The 19,120-nt window shown below is 45.1% G+C and overlaps 1 protein-coding gene across 1 annotated transcript in view; it reads right to left on the bottom strand.

Moving 5' to 3' along the window:
* PTPRJ (protein tyrosine phosphatase receptor type J) overlaps nucleotides 1-17,083 on the bottom strand; it is a 74,997-nt gene extending 57,914 nt beyond the window's left edge. Inside the window, exons 1-3 of the mRNA XM_039226696.1 lie at nucleotides 17,024-17,083; nucleotides 13,851-13,912; nucleotides 12,512-12,584 (exon numbers count right to left, since the gene is read on the bottom strand). Of these exons, the coding sequence (XP_039082627.1) occupies nucleotides 12,512-12,584; nucleotides 13,851-13,912; nucleotides 17,024-17,083 (195 nt within the window). The remainder of the gene's footprint in view (nucleotides 1-12,511; nucleotides 12,585-13,850; nucleotides 13,913-17,023) is intronic.
* Between the last annotated feature and the right edge of the window lie 2,037 nt (nucleotides 17,084-19,120).

Below are 19,120 nucleotides of genomic sequence, written 5' to 3' on the forward strand. Positions count from 1 at the left end.
TTCTCCTTCTCTTTGGAAACTACCACCAGTCCTGAAACTATAGTTCCAGGCACAAGGATCCTCTTCCAGGCCCCCCAGAAAACCAAACTATTAACATTGCCCTCAATGCCAACACAATGTAGCCAAAGCTACAGCCATTACATCAGTGGTCCCCTCTGAACAGTGGATCCTTTCTACTCAGCACCTAAGTCACAGGATGTGATTAGCTGCATTTACCTAAAACTTCAAAATTCTCCCTAGCTCCCATATAACTTTACTCTTACATTCACACCAAAACACACTCATATGGATTCTCTTCTCTCTCCAAGTCCCCCTGTAAATGCCCCCTTAAACCTGTCTCTCAGTATATAAACCAGAATAATCTGGCTCCTCCTTCCCTTCACCCTCTACAGGTAAACTGAGTAGCAATGTCTTAAAGATGCTTTCGGGGCACCTGGGTGGCTCAGTCGGTTGAGCATCCAACTTCGGCTCAGGTCATGATCTCACGGTTTATGGATTCGAGCCCTGCATCGGGCTCTGTGCTGACAGCTAGCTCAGAGCCTGGAGCCTGCTTCAGATTCTGTGTCTCCCTCTCTCTCTGACCCTCCCCTGCTCGCGCTCTCTCTCTCTCTCTCTCTCTCTCTCTCTCTCTCTCTCTCTCACATAAATAAAACATTTAAAAAATAAATAAAGATGCTTCCTTGCCCAAAGCACCTTGACTTCCCCACTTCCATACTGCGGCCACCATACACCAAATCCTTCTAATCCCAAGCCCTAAATAACAGAAACAGCCTCCTCCTAGGGCTCAGAAAAACTCAGGCCATGTTTATTTTTTGAAGTGCTCAGTATACACTCTCAAAAAATTTAAAAGTGCCAGAACAGGGTAATACCTGTTGCAGTATATTTTTGCTTCAATCATGTCAGGGTATCACCGTGACTCTACCCATACTCGCTCATGCAGCGGATAAAAGGCCAAAACCTAAATTGAGGCCCTTTGTGACGAACACCAAAGGTGAGAGCCAGGCCCTCTTTCTTTATCCACGCACCTGGCTGCCCTTCCTCTAGCCTCTCCCTTCAATGCACACTGAAAAATAAATAAAACCACTACATTACTCTTTCTAAAACCTGCTAATATTCACCAGGATCCTGAAAGGGACAGATGGGCACACTCAACCGGGGGAACTGAGGACAGTTTAAAAGAGTCTGTTTACAAGGATGGGGGTAGGGGTAAGTGCAGCCAATAAGGCGTGGGCAAGACTCCTAAGGCAGTGGCAGTGGGGAAGGAAAGGAAATGGGCTGAGGGACTGCCCCTCCCCCATCTCAATCTGGAAGGGGTCAAGGGCATCCACTGGTGTAGCCCATGGAGGTGAGCCTCCTCCCAGTGGCAGGGAAGGTAGACATGAGCAGGCAGGAGTCTGCAGGGGTGCACAGAGGATCCACACCACACGGCTCATGTCCCCTCACCGCTGAGAGCCTGTGACTATGGTAGTCACAGCCCAGTATGGTGACCAAGAGGTTTAGGTTCATCTGCCCCCAACAGTCATGAGCCCTGGGGTTTGAGGGCCTCACCAAGCCATCCATTTTCTCAATTTTATTTATTTAGTTATTTTTTTAATATTTTATTTATTTCTAGGAGAGAGAGAGAGACAGCGTGAGCAGGAGAGGGTCAGAGAGAGAGGGAGTCACAGACTCTGAAACAGGCTCCAGGCTCTGAACTGGCAGTCAGCACAGAGCCTGACATGGGGCTCGAACTCACGAACTGCGAGATCGTGACCTAAGCGAAAGTCGGACGCTTAACTGACTAAGCCACCCAGGCACCCCCATTTTCTCAATTTTAAATAGTGGAAGGATACACATAACACAGATCCCACATCTGAGATCTCCCTGAGGCTCAAACAAAACAAGGATTCTGTATTCCCAGCCTAACAGCCTCTTCCCACCTCACCTAACCCCTGAAGCTGCCACCTGTCAGCTCCCTTGATGACCTTCTCCCTTGATGACCAGCCCCAAGGAGCTTCCAGACTCTGAGCGCCTTTCTGTCCCTGCTGCTTCAGTCCCTGCTACTCAGGCCTCCCCCTCCCCACCCCCCAGACCCTGCACTGAGACAAGATACCGAGGGCACTTAAGGTGGTCCCAACTCGCCAAGCAAGAGAAGCAGGAAAGCACATGACAGAGAAGCCAGGAGCCACCCTGCTAAACAGACAGGGGGTGCCCAAGGACATGGTGAACCTGGGGGGGGGGGGGGGCAAGGGGCTTGAGCGTGATGTGTCAGGAAGAGTGGTAGAAATACCACCTAAAGAGGGACTCCCTGCAGGCATTTAATGCTGGTTGACTCTACCTGTTACTATACTGACTGAGCTCTTAACTGGCTGCCAATTACCATGCTGTAGGTGTTCCGTTCAACATCTCTTCTAAGCCTTACAGCAATCCCAGGAAGCAGGAACGGTGTTCATCCCTATTTTCCAGATGGAGAAACTAAGATGTTTCTGGAAAGAAGTTCTTGGAAACTGAAAGCAGTTCCTGAAACTAAGTTCCTGGAAAACTGAAGTTCTTGACCCAGCATCTTTGGTACGCCTCGGATTCCAGCTCTGGGCTACCTGACTCCGAAGCTCTGCCTCTTCACCCCTCCCAGGAGCACTCAGCTAGGTTGTCCCTGAGCAAGTCTCCACTGAGACCACGGAAGCCAAGTGACTCCAGGGCTGCCGGCCACGAACCCTGCCTGCCAGGGAGCTCGGGGGCAGGTTCTATCAACCCATCTGCACGGACTCCATTAACAAGGCTTCTGCACTGCTCTCAAAAAGAGCAGAAACTGAGGGTAAATTCAAAGAGCAGCCTGGATTTTTAGCAAGTGACAAATCTTCAGGTTTTCCATTATCCATGTTTGGTTTTTAGGGATGGATAATAAGTGACTGAATAACACAATGGGTAACAATAGACTCTTTATCCTTCTAAAACCAAGCCCACACACCATATGACAATAGTTATTTTTACCCACTGACGTAATTAACCAAAATGTGAACTGCTTCAAGCAATTTTTTAAATCAAACAGCATTTTATGGGATTTGGTGCATGCAGGGATCTCAATTCTGAAAGGCCTTCATTCTTCCTGACTCTCATTTATCTCCCTTGTGAAAATCACCCCCAACAGCGTGCTATAAAACTGGTCCCTGAAAGGTACATCGTTGATCATAAAAATGGTAGATGGGGTGGGCTCTCCCTCTGAACCCAGAAACCAGGCAATAGACGTCTTTATGGGAAATTCCCCAGAAGACAAGTGTGGCGTTGGGAGGTGGCATGGCCTGGCATCCATTTCCACCCTAGAGTCCAAAAGCCAAGGGACAGGCAGCGTGGCAAGAGGTACCACTGCACAAAGCAGAGGTACACCAGACAAAGCAAGGCGAGAAGGAGCTGGCTTGTTCTGCCTCCTCTGCAAATAGGTGACTCTCTGAACCGGAAGCTGTCATCAAAAGGGGTTGCGGAGAAGGGTCAGCATACTCCGAAACCCTGTGTGGCAGAAAAGCCAGGTGAGGTTTTGATGGAAGGGATGAGCACCAAACAGCCTGCACAGATCAGCTGGTTCATCCCTTCCCTCCTGAGAAAGCCGCAGGCACGATGAACTCTTCCAACTGCACAGAACACAAAGTAACCAGAGAGGCTATTTTGGTGCCGCTATGCGAACTCTGAGATGCAGGGCTGAGGAAATCCCAGGCCAGAAGTTTCCATGGGTATTTTTAGCAGCAGAACTATTATTTCAAGAGGAATCTTCTGAAGAACTTACATGTATAAAGTTCCACATTTCATACATATCTAAATATCTAAACGTACATGTGTGTATATGTATACTTGGGTAGAATCAGGGTTTTGTTACATATTTAGAGTTCGAGCTGTCTTATTTTAATGAAACACTTATGGAATTCCCTGATGGAACTCAAGGAACACAGTCTGAAAACTAGTAATCTACCTACCCTTTGACTTTATGAAGGGAGAAAGTAAGTCCCAGAAGGGTTCAGCAGCTGGACTCAGGTGGCCCCGCACAGAGGCTAAAGCACACATCTGTGAACCCTTTGCAAGGGTTCATCTCATCTCAAGGGAATGTGAGAGTCGGGAAGCTCCAGACCCCTGTCTGAGCCCTTTCTCCACATTGTATGATAAATCTGAAGGTCCTAAATTGGAGGGCCATTGTCCAAATTTAGCCCGCTGACATGTTTTACTCAATCTACAGTGGGTTGTTTTTGTTGTTTTAACTTAGGTCCCTTAGAACAAACACAGTTCTATTTTTCCCCATTGTGCTTTCCAACTTTATTGATAGATAACTGACAAATAAAAATTGTATAATAGAAGGTACAAAATGTGAAAATTAGTAGGAGTCCTAGCTTTTTTAAATCCAAATTTTTAGCTTCTAAAAAAAAAAAAAAGATCTGGCTTTCTTATCTGGTCACATTCAAGCAATTAACTAGATCTGAGATCTGAGTATCAGCTTCCCCTTTAGATGGGTAAATCCTAGGAGTTCACCACACTCCCAACTCTTGTCACCTCAGTGCTGAGGACAAATGCCAGTTGCCAAGCAACACGGTACCCAATCTGTTGCTTTTTTTCTATCAAACGTGAGCATATGAAAGATCAAGAAGCAGTATGATTTTTCACTATTTGGCCCGTTCCATTTACTTACCTTCCCAACTACCCCTGGAAACATGTGAGTTTCTTTATTGATCGAAGTGCATCTTGCAAAATTCATGGGTTGCAATTATTAAAGAACTGTTTGCTTTGTAGGTTTCTCTCTCGGGAAGATATCTCTGGCCAATGCCAGATGTGAATTGTGTACATGCTGTGAATATAAAAATGCACCGGTTTGCCTGCCCCTCAATTCTCTGCTCACCCCCTGCTCAACCTACCTCCCAAAGTTGCCACCACCCCCAAAAAGAAGCAAAAACCAGGGTGGAGAGTTCTGATCCTTCACTAAAGACACTAGTTTCCCACTTTTAAATCTGAATAATAAAACCACTCCAAAGATCCCACCAATTCCTTCCTGCACTGCCCATCCACCTTAGGGTGTAGACAAAAATAGCTAATAGCTCCCACTCACCAAGTGCGTGCAATGGTCAGGCCAGTTCCTCATGGAATCCCTGCTTCCTCACCCCACCCAGCTGGGTGTCCTCCTGACTCCCCAGTCTCCCACATCCCTCTTCCTTCCCCCTAGAGCAGGACTGAACATCAGGACACCAGGTCCCAGCTTCCCCATTCACGACGCCTTGCATTCAGCTCATCATGAAAAGCTAAGGGGTCTCTCACGATCTAGTCACTCTGGCCAAAAAGTCACAAGAGCCAGTGGTGATTTCCACAGACCCAGATGCTTTTCACGCCCTCTTAGAACCATCCTGAAGTAACCCTGTGTTCCTCCAAGGCTTTGCAAACAGAGGCTCCCTCGAGCCAAACCACCACCCCGCTGATTCCCCACTGCATGGTGGCATCGAGGGGGACAGAGAACAGGGTGTGGTCAAAAATCAACAGGACGTGGCATCAGGCTCGGATGTGAAGCCTGGCACCACGTCTGAGCCAAGGAGTCTGAAGGCCACGCTCCTTGAATTCTTTCACCCGTAAGTTACCAGCTACTCTGTAGGCTTTAAGTGGGGACTGAGGGGTACTTAGTAGTACCTCTATACGCAGCAGCAAACATCAGTCCTTGACAGCTGGGACAGCACAAGAATTAAGACCACATGCTTCTGGAGTCCAACCCTACTGGCTGCATGAACCTGAGAGAGCCACTCAGCCCCTTTCGGCAACAATAATAACCACACCCACCGGAAGCAAGGTGGGGTCAAATATTGATAAGTACTGAACCTGAGTCATGGGTATAAGGGAGTTCATTCATATATGTCTGATAAATAAAAAAGTAAATGGTGGAGCTCAGTCGGTTGAGTATCCAACTCTTGATTTCAGCTCAAGTCATGATTCCAGGGTCATGGGTCCGAGCCCCGTCTTAGGATCTACACTAAGCGTGGAGCCTGGTTAGGGTTTGTTCTCTCTCTCTCTCTCTCTCTCTCTCTCTCTGTCCCTCCCTCTCCTAAAACAAACAAACAAACAAAAAGATTCTCCTTCTATCCCTCTCCCCTGCTCACACTCTCTCTCCTTCTCTCTCTCTAGAACAAAAAAATTAATTAATCAAAAAATTAAAGAGGCACCTGGGTGGCTCAGTTGGTTAAGCATCCGACTTTGGCTCAGGTCATGATCTCACGGATGGTGGGTTTGAGCCCCACTTTGGCTCTGTGCTGACAGCTCAGAGCCTAGAGCCTGCTTCCGATTCTGTGTCTTCTCTCTCTCTGACCCTCCCCCACGCATGCTCTGTTTCTGTCTCAATAATAAACAAACATTAAAAAAATGAAAAATGAAAAAGTAAATTGTACAAACAGTATTTACCATTCATAGCACTGCCGTGGCAAGTTTGAAGTGACATAATCCACAGGAAATACTTCCCCTACGGTGAGGACGCAGGCGATGTGAGCTATCACTACGATCACTACCACTCACAGGGGCTGGGACCAGAGGGCCCCAGAGGTGAGGCACAGGGAGGGGTGAGCTGTCTTGCAAAGGAAAAGCAGAACCAGGGGATATTTCTGCTAACACAGAAGCAAGAACAGCAGAAAAGGGAAGGCCGGCATCTTGGATTCTGTTGTGTGATGACAGAACTTGAGCTGAAATTCTCAGACTGGCTACCTCCTTGGTCCCTGATGCCCACCCCCACCAGAGCTGCACAGAGACCACAGAGAGATGCTCTCTACAAACCCATGGTCAGCCCACTGCCCACACTGTGGGTGGAGTCTGCCAGTTTAGTGGATGGCACAGGACGCAGGCCTTACTTCTCCCCATGTGCCACAACAGTCTCAAGGTGGCCTCAAAATTCACAGGTGGTGGTGACAGATCAGTTCTTACACAGATTTTTCTGCCTACAATATTCCCTTCTGATTAAAAAGTACATCACTGAAACAGCCAGACAACACAGGAAACTTGAATGGTTTTGTTCTCCAATCAGTTTTTTTTTTTAATGTTTGTATTCATTTTTGAGAGAGAATGCAAGCAGAGGAGGGGCGGGATGGGGTGGGGGGCAAAGTTTCTGAAGCAGGCTCTGTGCTGACAGCAAGGAGTCCAAGGTAGGGCTTGAACTCATGAACTGCAAAATCACGACCTGAGCCAAAGTCAGATGCTCAAGCGACTGAGCCACCTGGGTGCCCCTCTCCAATCAGCTTTTAACAATAAGCTAAATACAACCATCACCACCCCCCAAAAGAGGTTTCAAGGCAAAGCCATACCGTCATCCTCTCCAAGAAACTGATCTTTGATGAAATGGCACCTTGGCAACTGGCCTGGGGCAGGTATAATCAAACTAATGATGCTACAAAGTAGACACCTGTATCTGACATCCAAGCAATGAAAAGAGAACTCTGAGTCATAAAATACTGGATTATGGGAGAGCTGGCCCAGCAGAGCGTGTCCATGACTTGTAAAGACAGGGATGGGAAGTGACAGGTGACTTTCAATATCTCATAAAGCCTAATGAATGCCCTAAACAGATGTCAATAAAATATCTTTGTAAAAGGCCAGGCAATACATATTTTGGGCTCTGCAGGTTATACAACTGTTGTAGTAAGAAATCAGCCACTATGGAAACCAACTTGACAATAAACTATTTGTAAAAAAAAAAAAGAAAGAAAGAAAGAAAAAGAAAAAAAGAAAGAAATCAGCCACAGACAATGCATTACCTAATGACCGACTGTAGCTGTGTTCCAATAAAACTTTATTTATAAGCATTAAATCTGTATTTCATATAATTTTCACCTGTCATAAAATATTATTCTTCTCTTGAATTTGTTTTCAACCATTTAAAAATGTTAAACCTACTCTTAGCTTACAGGCCACCCAAAAATAAATGGTAGCTGGGTTTGGCCCACGAGACTATAGTTTGCCGACCACTGCGCTAAATCATATATTTACCCTGGATAGAGCCACAGGCACAGGCTTACAGCAGGTCAGGACATGAGCCTGTGGTCTGAGTCTGGTTCCGTGTCCTGGTTCCAACAATTACCACCTTGAGCACTCAGCTAGGATTTTCATCTTCTCATCTAAAAATGGGTATTACAACAGTTCCCTCCTCAAACACTTAAGAGAATTCAATGAAATAATGGCTGGCACAAGACAAATGTTCAAGAGAGGATAACTCTGTCATAATTGCCATTGTTTCTTTGCCTGTTTTTTGCCTTTGGTTAGACTTCAATCAGCTCAGTGTTAAGAACACAGGATCTCTCGATGCTAGTCTGAATTTCCAATTGAAAGGCTTTGGCTGATAGGACATAGGAAAGAATAAAGTTTTTCTACATAAATACAGGGTATTCAAGGGAGAAAATAACTTGCAATATGGGCCCACTGGGTGACACAGAATGGTGCCTGGAGGTCAAAACACATCGGCCACAGGGGCGCCTGGCTGGCTCAGTCAGTAGAGCATGAGACTCTTGATCTCAGGGTTTTGAGTGTGAGTCCCACGTTCGGTGGAGGGATGATTTAAACATAAAAAATCTTAAACATAACACGAACACATACACACACACACACACACATACACACACAGGCCACAAAGCTGCTTCTCAGAGTAGCTCTCCTGGTACCCTGTACATTTGCATTCTGACCCTCTCTCTTAGCTTAAGGCACATTATTTTTCTATATGTTTACCTTATCTTTCTAGTTAAATGATAAACTCTCTCCTAAGATAAGGGGAGACACACACTTCACATCCACCCATGCCTAGCACATTGCCTTCCCTGATACATACTCGTTCAGCACTGGCTGATTGGTGAGTTTTAACTGGTTCTCCAGGGGAGGACACAGGCCTGGCCTGGCCGTGAATGGGTAAAGGTGAACAGATGCGTGTGAACTTCAGGGCCTCGAGAGACAGCAATTGGGATGTATGTGGTCAGTCATAAGGTAGGATAAAATCCTAGAGATTATCTGTACCAATCTGCCTCTTTTTTTGAGTTAAGGAAACTGGTCCAGAGAGGCAAAGTGATTTGTTACAACAGCTGGGTCTGAAACTCATTCATTCACCCCATGTTCGCTGACTGCATTCTATATGCCAGGCCCCATGGTCATTCTAGGGAGACAGAGACAAAAGTTCCCTGGTCTCAAACTGCTTAAAGATTGGCAAGGGAGACAGAGAACTAAATAGTGAATGTTTTTTTGTTTCTTTAGGTGGAACCATCTGATTGGGGGAAGATATCAAAGTCTTACATTCTACCTCTCTATATTTTCTTCTGAGCTCTTCAACATAACATACACATCTTTTTCTCAACAACAGATGTAATCAATGCCTTCGGTAAGGAAACCGTGAGTCATAAAAGCAGAACTCACATTTCATGTATGTTTCTCCACATACTGACACACCGCAAATTCGCTGAATGATCTGTGCTCTCATCCCCTGCTTTGCCTCATGCGGTCCTACTACCTAGAAAGTGAGAGTTATCTTACTCCCTCCTTTTCCCAGCTGATTCCTGCTCATTCTTCTTACCAAGACAGCTTCACCGAACTCCACTCTCAAGCATGGCAGGAGCTTTCCTATGTGGGTCTGCTCAGTCTCCAGCCTCACCTCTTGTGGCTCATGATTATACGTGTCCCCTCGACTGGCTGGAAGCCCCATGAAGGTGGGGACTCTAAAACTCACACCCAGCACAGTGCTTGAGCCGGCTGAGCACTGGACAGCCAGATGGTAAGCAGTGTGACGGGCAGGATAAATGAGGGTGGGGACACGGTCTAGGCATGAGAACTGGATTTCATCTGGACAGCAAGAAAGAATGGAAGAGAACATTCAAGCCAAGAAACGAATAAAATAGGGAGAGAGCACACAGAAGTGGTTCTCATGCTTTGGTAAATATCAGAACCATCTGGGGAACGTGGTAAAAAAAAAAACAAACCCAGCCCTAATCTACTTCAACCAGGTTGGGTCTCTGTGTTTCTTATCAGTTCTCTAGGTGACTCAAATCCCCTCCAAGGGGTGAGAACCGCTGAATTAAGATATTTTAAAGAGATAGTAGGAAAAGATGAGACTCCCCTCTGGTCTGAGTAGCCACGATCCAAAAGCTCCCAGGAAAGCCCTGAACAACTCGAGGGGAATGAGCTGGGAGTTAGTTTGGTTTGAGGAAAACTTAACCCAACATAAATTGAAGACATCCTTTAATGGTCTTTAAACAAGGCAGAGGCCTGGTCCTCTGGAATCCAGGTGGAGTTTGCGCAGTGGGTTGTAGTTGATCTAAAACTAGACTTGGAAGGGCACCTGGGTGGCTCAGTCACTTAAGCGTCCAACTTTGGCTCAGGTCATGATCTCACAGTTTGTGAGTTCAAGCCCCGCATCGAGCTCTGTGCTGACAGCTAGGAGTCAAACCTGCTTCGGATTCTGTGTCACCCTCTCCCTCTGCCCCTCCCCCACTCACGGTCTGTCTGTCTCTCTCTCCCTCAAAAATAAATAAACATTAAAAAAAATAAAAATAACAAACAAATAAATAAATAAAACCAGACTTGGAGAAGGTGGGCCAGAAGGAGAGTTTCCCTCAGGAACACTACAAATTTCTGGCAGCTTCTTCCGGTTCTCCCTTCAATGAATCCAGCAATCCAACAGATCCTCGAAAGTAATCCCATCAGCCTATGTAGGAATTTGAGCTTAGTGATTTTCCTCACTGACCCACAACTTGAAATGTTTCCATCCCAGGGTCAGGAGGACCAACACTGTCACTCAGCATTTAGTCAGTCCTCTCCCTGCCGGCTAACTAGCGTCATCTGCTCACACAACACTCTATGTGCCACGTTCATGGACGCCTTGCTTTTCCTCGTGCGCTTTCAGGAAACAAAATTCAACACTTAAAAGACACGATGGACATAAACATTCTGGAAAGTGCAGTGATGTGGGCTGCATTCCAGCAAGACCTAAAGTAAGTGAGTCAGCATTTTGCAGAAGAGGAAGAATGGATGTGGGAGTCAAACTTGGGTTCAAATGTCCATCCCACCACCTACTAGGTGAGCCACCCAATTCACATATTCATCGGGGAAAACGATGCGACCTGACATCTCCTGATGGTGGTGAGCAACAACTTCCATAAGGTCTTGTACAAAGTTGACGCCTGATCATTGCTAGCAGGTTATGACCCGAAGGTATACTCATCTTCAGAAGTAGTAATATCTGGCTTTGGACAAAAGGCACACCACACACACACACACACACACACACACACACACACACACGGGTATTTTACCCAGTTGAAGATGATTTTAACTATTAACGATAATTACCACATTGTACAAATAAATTGCATTATATAAAGAGTGACTCTCTTCCTAAGTTTGCCCTAACAAAGAAAAAGCTCAAATTCTCAAAGTCTCATAAGTCCAGTCCATCTTTCTTTGCTATCTAATAAAACACTTTTTATTTCCTTTCATGGGCTTAAACTTCACTAAAAGGCAAATTGTCTGAGGGCATGCCTCTGAGACAACAGGACTCTGTGTGTGCTCAAATACCCCCCTGTTCCAGTCGACTGTTTTCTATTTTTCTGAATAGACACTGTACAGAATCGGGAATCAGAAACGGTCCTGTGATCTCCCTAATTGCTTCCACAGACAAGTCCAAAATGGGTAAATTTTTTCAAAGACACAACTGATTCAAACCCCAAATGTTCCTCAAGGAGCTCTCAGGCTTCTCTCCCACAATGGTGTGGTCCCCCTCAGCCAGCCCTCACCCCAGGGCCGGGCAAGCACCCAAATGGCAGAAGGAGCTCCCCCTCCAGACAAGACCCATCTCCACCCAATTAAGGCTGGCACTCGGAAGAGGAAGGCCAGGAAGTCCAAGACACCATGTTCTTGGGCATCTGTCCCCTTGTTGCCCTGAAGCTGACCCCAAGTCTGATCCAGATTCTGGCATTTGGGGAGCCACTGGGCCACCAAGAACTCATGCACCCCAAAAACATCCTTGATGGCCACATATGGACTTGGATCCACACTTCCATCATAGTAGACACCAGAAACCAGTCCACTCAATCTCAGATTTAACAGATCTCAAGAGAGATCAGGGTCTCAGTCTTCCCGACATTTTACTGGGATTCTCCCAAATTCTTTATATCACATCTGCAAGGAAAGGGGCAGTTCCCATTAATCAGAAAGGTAGGTCAGACAAGCCCAAGTAGAGGTGAAGGTCATATCAGTACAGAGTGAATGGTCCCAATTCCCCACAGGCTTGATATCAGACAGAGAGCACTTGATTTCAGGATCAACCTCTGTCAAAGTTATTTCTCCGTTCAGTAAATGTAAAATGCCAAGAATATCTTATTATGGAACTTGGTAAGCTTGATGAAACAACATCCTTGCCATTTTTAAAAAAGAAAGATAGTAAGAAGCTCCAGGAAGGCCATTTTGGCAAGATCTTTGGGTGGTACTCTATTTGGGGTCTAAGAGAGACTATTCCATTTTAAATGTTTTAACAAATTGAATATCAGTAAAACAATTTTACTTGGTCCTCGCTGTCCAAAGAGAAATTTCCCTTCTTGTACTGTGGCTTCTGACATCCTGCCAAGTTGCAGACACTGAAATATGAATGGGATTAAAAAGGATTAAGACAGAGTAAATGCTATTAACAACTCTTCTATTGCATGCATCTATCTTACTCAGGAACCAATGACCCACCAGGGAGAAAAGAAGGACCGAGGGGAGCTCAGCTCATTCAACACCTGCTTACTGGGGATGGCAAGGTCAGCAATTAATGCTGGGCTCTCTCTAGACACGGCCGTGTGTCTGTCAAAGGTTTGCACCATTTGTCCTGACACATAATCAAAGAACACTTCATCAAGGATCGTCAGAACTGCGGGGGCCCTTAGCCATCAAGCGGCTCCCCTTTGGATTATTTTACAACAGCAAGATCCTCTTGCTAAATCAAACCTCATGTGAATCCCAGATAAAGCCCCAAACAATGCATAACATTATTAGGAAGCCTTAATTTTGAAAGTTCAAATTCATAGCCCTTACCTATTATGGAGCACCCATCTACTTTTTTGAAACAGTGACCTAGGCAAACAAAAATCTGAAGTCATGTTATAACCCATCCATTTCTGGGTTCCGTTCAGTGGCACGAAATCAGTAAAATTCTGATTCACATAGATGTGTAGCTGTAAATGGTACAAGTCTGCCAATTCATCTCAATTAAACAGACAGCAGATGTTTTATTCCGGAGGGATCTTTTTTGTTTTTAAAGTGAAGCTGGCAGTATAAAAAGGAGCACATGGGTAGGAGCCTCCAGTGTTAAAACTTTTTAAAAAAATTTTTCCCAGCTTTATGGAAATATCATTGATGGTTTAAGATGTATGTGTGGTGATTTGATATACATATGAATTACAAAATGGTTACCACAATTAGGTTAGTTAACACCTATCACTTCACACCTTCACACAGTTCCTGGGGGTAGGGGGCTGGAGACACTTGATAAACTACTCATCTATACACTAATTTTATATAAATGCTACTAAAGGATTAAAATGAGGAGAGGAAGGGGTGCTCCCTTATTCTAAGAAACCAAAATACTCCTAACACTGAAACACACAAGGATAAATGAGTAAGAAAATTTACAGGCCAACCTTATACATGATCATAGATGTAAAAATCCTAAACAAGATATGAGTACAGACGAATCCAGCAACTTATAAAAATGATAGGATCATGACCAAGTTGATTCATCCAGGAAATGCAAGAATGGCTTAGAGATAGAAAATACATATCATTTATTAAAGTATCAGGAGAAAAAAAAACACAAGGTTATCTCAATGCAGAAAAGAGGTTTGGTAATATTCAACACTCACACATGAAAAATTCTTGGCAAATTCGGACTAGAACGGAACTTCCTTAACCCGATAATGGCAACCTACCAAAGAGCAGGCAGCATTCTGAACCCCGGTGAAACTGGGGACGACTCCTTCTAAAATCAAGATCAAGATACTATTTGTCAACTAAACCTTAAAAAAACTGAAGAGGTGGGGGATGGGGAAGGAACCAAGACCAAGAGCTCAGTCACCACTTCTGTTTACACAGCAGACAAGAAAAGGAAACATTAGGAATTAGAAAGAAGGAAATAAAACCCTACTTACAGAAAATGAAATGACAAAATTGGCTGCATAGAAAAAAAATGTTAATCCACAGACACATTCTTAGAAATAATCAGAGAGGTATGTCTGGGTGGCTCAGTCAGTTAAGCTTCCAACTTCAGCTCAGATCATGATCTCAAAGTTCGTGGGTTCGAGCCCCACGTCGGGCTCTGTGCTGACAGCTCAGAGCCTGAAGCCTGCTTCGGATTCTGTGTCTTCCACTCTCTCTGCCCCTCACCTGCTCACACTCTGTCTCTCTCTGACTCTGTCTGTCTCTCCCTCTCAAAAATAAACAAACATTTTTAAAAATTTAAAAAAAAAAGAATCAGAATTTCATCAAGCACAGTTACCAAATCAAATGTGTTCCCACATACCAGCCATACACAGATGGTTAATTTTTTTTAAGTTATCATTTATGATAACAACAAAAACCTAAGGAACCTGGGACTGCATTCAGTCCTGTAGAAGGCCTGTAGGCTCTGTATGGAGATAATCATCAAATTTTATTTAAAAGACTTAGAAGAAGAGCGCCTGGGTGGCTCAGCGGGTTAAGTGTCTGACTTTGGCTCAGGTCATGATCTCGTGGTTCATAGTTTGAGTCCTGCATCAGGCTCTGTGCAGACACATCAGAGCCTGAAGCCTGCTTTGGATTCTACATCTCCTTCTATCTCTGTCCCTTCCCTGCTCACCCCCTGTCTCTCTCTCAAAAAAATAAACAAACATTAAAAAATTTTTAAAAACTACCTAGGCACCTGGGTAGTTCAGTTGGTTAAACATTTGACTCTCGGTTCCACTCAGGTCATGGTTCTTGGGTTCAAGCCCCTCATCAGGCTCTGTGCTGGCAGAGCCTGCTTGGAATTTTCTCTCACTCCCTCTCTCTCTCCCCGACTTAGACACACTCTCTAAAATAAATATACAACTTAAATTTTTTTAATAATAAAATAAAATAAAGACTTAGAAGAGATATATCACATTCCTGAACTTGAAGCGTCAGTATTGAAAGATGTCAATTCTCACCAAGCTGATTGTAGATTCAAAGCAATCCCAACCAAAATTCAAATGAGGTGGTGGTGGTGTTTTTTTTCCCAGAAAGTTGATTCTAAAACTTAAATCGCGAGGAAGTGCCAGGACCTCCTCCTGAAGAATTGGGACCTGTAATAACTTATTATAAAGCGAATAGTAATTAACACAGTGTGGTGCTAGTACAGGAACAAAGCAACCAATGAAATAGACTACAGACCCAGAAAGAAAGCTCCCCACCCATGGATCCCCTGCTATAAGCTCACGTGACACAGACCCATGAGCCAACAGAGGGAAGAAGTCGTCAAACAGTGTTAACAGGAAAATGCCGGATCCTCATGCAAACTGTGAAACCAGATCTCTATCATCAAACCATAAAGCTAAATCACTGCTAAACAAATAAAAGACATAAATGTGAAAGGTAGTATCCTGAACCTTTAGAATAAAACAGCAGACAGCATTTCTATAACTCACGCGAAACCCAATGCATTAACCATAAAAAAAAGTGACCAATAAATCTGACCCCCTTCAAAACGAAGAACCCTAGTTTCTCAAAAGATACCTTAAACAGAGAGAAGTCAGGCCACAAGCTGAGAGCACATACAATACATACAGCCAACAGAGAATTAACCTCAGAACATAAAGACTTTGTTTAAAAAACAAAATAACAAAAAGAATATAAAGAGAAAGGGCTTGAATTAATAAGATAAAGCAAATAATCCAACAGAAAAAAATGACCAAATGACCTGAACATTTCACAAAAGATATACAAGTGACTATCAGAGATAAAAATATCTGCTCAGATGAAAGCCACAGAAATATGGATTTGCAAACTTAACAACTCTGATAGCGTCCAGTGATGGAGAATCTATGGATACATAGGAACTCCTAGCGCTGAAGGGGTGGGAAACTGGGTACAATCGCTCCAGAAAGCAATCTGGCAATCCTGTAAACTTCAACTTCATCACAGCCATTCCACTCATGAGCATGAGCCACACAGAAACACTCACTGCGTGTGAACCAGGGGACGCGCACAGGAAAGTTCACAGCAACATCGTGTGCGATAACCAAAAAAAGTGGGAAAAGCCGACTTCAGTCATTCAGAAGAATGGATCAGTAAGATGCATGTAACACCAAACGCTTTACCCTTTCACAAATGAATTCACTGCTGTGACGTGCAATTTGAGTGAAGATTAGGAAGACAAGACTGAGAACAGCAAGTCACTGAAAGCCATGTGAGATACTCCAGAATAAGCAAAACTCAACAATAGATTGCTTCAGTATCTACACAGATATGTTTTTAAGATTTTTTAATATGCTGATTACCAATAAATATAATTCAAAGCAGTGGTGATCTGGTTGGGGGGGGGCAGGCAAATGATGGGCTTGCAAAGGAACACAGGTGAATGAAATAATGGGGTGGTGGGTTGACGGGTGTAGGCTTTATTACTGCACGTGGAGCACAATTATACTCTTTTGATCATCACATACATGATAAAAATGTTTAAGCCACCAACGCAACTCTCTAGCATCATTATCGGTGACCATGACAACAGCTAACACCTATCAGGTGATTGCTAGATGGCTGGGCATTGCTTCCATTCCATAAAGAACTAGAGACGTCAGGTGATTTGCCCAAGTGGCACTCCCAGGTCGGGGGCAAGGGCCGAAGACAAACCCAGACCTCCTCGTTCTTGGCCAATGTCTTCACTGTGCCCACTGCCCCCACTGCATTGCAGCCTGTGGGTGTCTGAGGTTTGCCCTCCTTCCCTCACAACAATGTAAATCACACAAACACACATACACACACCTTATCAGTTCCTTTGTTCCCCCTCTGAGTGCCTTGCACATAATGGGTGTTTCATACATACCTGCAGGCTAGATGCATGAGTGATGTACACCAGGGTCTCAGCAGTAATGTGCTCTGTCATTTAACGTAGACCACTATGAAATGGCCTTTGTGCATTCATATCCACTTTAGAGCTACTTGCTTTATTCAATTAGTAGCTAATCATTAGCCTCTAGAAAAATGGTTCTCAGTTGATAAGGCAGGTTACCATCAGTTGTGAGAAATAGTGCCCTTAATGCGTAACTAATAAGCTTGCTGATAGTTGACTTCTTATCGAAGCAGAGCAAATCCAAAATTCTCGCCAAACAGCCAACACTCGCACCCTTCAACCAGCCTCCTTCACTGGGGAGGGTAAGGAGCGAGTCTACAGCCAGCCTAGGAACACAGGCCTAAGTCCAGGGTGTGGGCAGGGAGGTACTGAGAGCCCTGATTCCAGAGAGAGATGGAGAGAAAAAGGGAAAGGGAGAGGGACCATGCAGAGGGAAGGAGGGAGAGAGAACAGGAGAGAAAGGGAGAGGACTGGGAAGTCAGGAGCCGAGCGAAGGCCACTGGCTTGATCAGTTGGTTGGTTAGACGGGGTGGCTGCCTAATGCAGTCTGAGCAGGGCAGTCAGTGCAGGGGGCTGCCCGCAATGGATCACAGCAGAGCCCACCTCCCACTCCAGCACTGATCTAAGAGACACGTGAGACTATTTCCGCGGGTCTAAGAGACACGTGGGACTATTTCCGTGGGTCTGGAAACCTGCATCCTGGTCCTGAATCAAAATGGTCACCTCACCTTGTTTGGGCCTCCATTTTTTTGTCCATAATATGAGATTTGACACTCCTGCCTCCTAACCTCACAGAACGGTTCAAAGACCCAGCGAGATGGCAAACCCCAGCTCTCTGCAGACTCCACTCTTCGAATGTTATGCTAATAAAATTTTCCCGTCTGCAAACATACATCTTTAAGACAGCTTTTCAGAAGTAAGCGGCTACCCTTCGCAGTCTGGCAGCTCCCTCTCTATCCCACAGCAGTGGCCAGAAGCACCTGCGCTTCTGAACAGGACCCGGGGAGTCCAGAAATAACGACTAGGCTGCCAATGCTTACAGGCCACAAGCTTCACAGACTCAGCTCTATGCCAGCAATGCTTTGGGTCCTTCAGCAGGCTCTGACTACCTCGGGCTCCAGAAAACGAGCTTGGATCTTTCTTGATGTTGGGGGAGGGCACACTATCCTCTGATCGAAATAAACCCTGAGCACAGAGTGGGGGCTCTCCAAGCTGGCTTCCTCTGGATGTCTCACCTAGACTTGCCTCGATAGCAATCCTAAGGAAGCAAGTATCTCCTAGAAATGTTTCAATCACCCCAAGGAACAAAAAGGTCAAATCCGGAGCAGAAAGGGAAAAGAGAGTCACATGAACACCAACATGTGTTTCCCTTAGGGGAGACTGGTAGAGACCTGCCTTTAGGAAGAGAAGGGTGGTGAGTATAGCCAGCCTGTACCGTGCCCCTCAGTCACCACACACCGGATAGATAAATAAGACCCATCCAGCCCTAAGGTCTGTACAAAGTTCTATTTTGCAGCCTAACCTTTTACACACACATACCTTTAACTCCTTAAGGGGAAGTAATAAAAAATGCAAATTTATACCAACAATAACAATAGGACAACACAGCCCGGTTTCCTAGCTCTTCTTATAAGCCAGGAAACACTTCCCCCACGTAAGTAATCTTAATAATCCTCCAATGAGATAAGGGATCCTCTTATCTCCATTTTACAATCAGGAAGTGGATGTCCAAACATAGGAAGTGAATTGCCCAAGACCAGACACCTAACCTGAGGCCACCCAGGGTATTTTCTCCAGTCCCACCTGAATGGTCCACAACAAGGCTGTACCAGAGAGGACTTTGCTTAATTGCAGACTGGAGAAACTGTCCAAGGCAAACGGCAAATGCCCCCATGGATCACTGGGTGTCACTCTGTGGACCGTGCTCGGATAAACAGCCTTTGGTTTGGGGAACATTTCACCTCCACCCAAGACACTCACCTTCTAGAGTTGGGTGGATGGGGCCGGGCATCATGAGGGGAAGGCACTAACCTTCGGATGAAGACGCAGTCCGAATGATTCAAAAGTACA

Source organism: Hyaena hyaena, unplaced genomic scaffold, assembly GCF_003009895.1.
Source record: "Hyaena hyaena isolate Hyena2069 unplaced genomic scaffold, ASM300989v1 scaffold_23, whole genome shotgun sequence".
Classification (NCBI taxonomy): domain Eukaryota; kingdom Metazoa; phylum Chordata; class Mammalia; order Carnivora; family Hyaenidae; genus Hyaena; species Hyaena hyaena.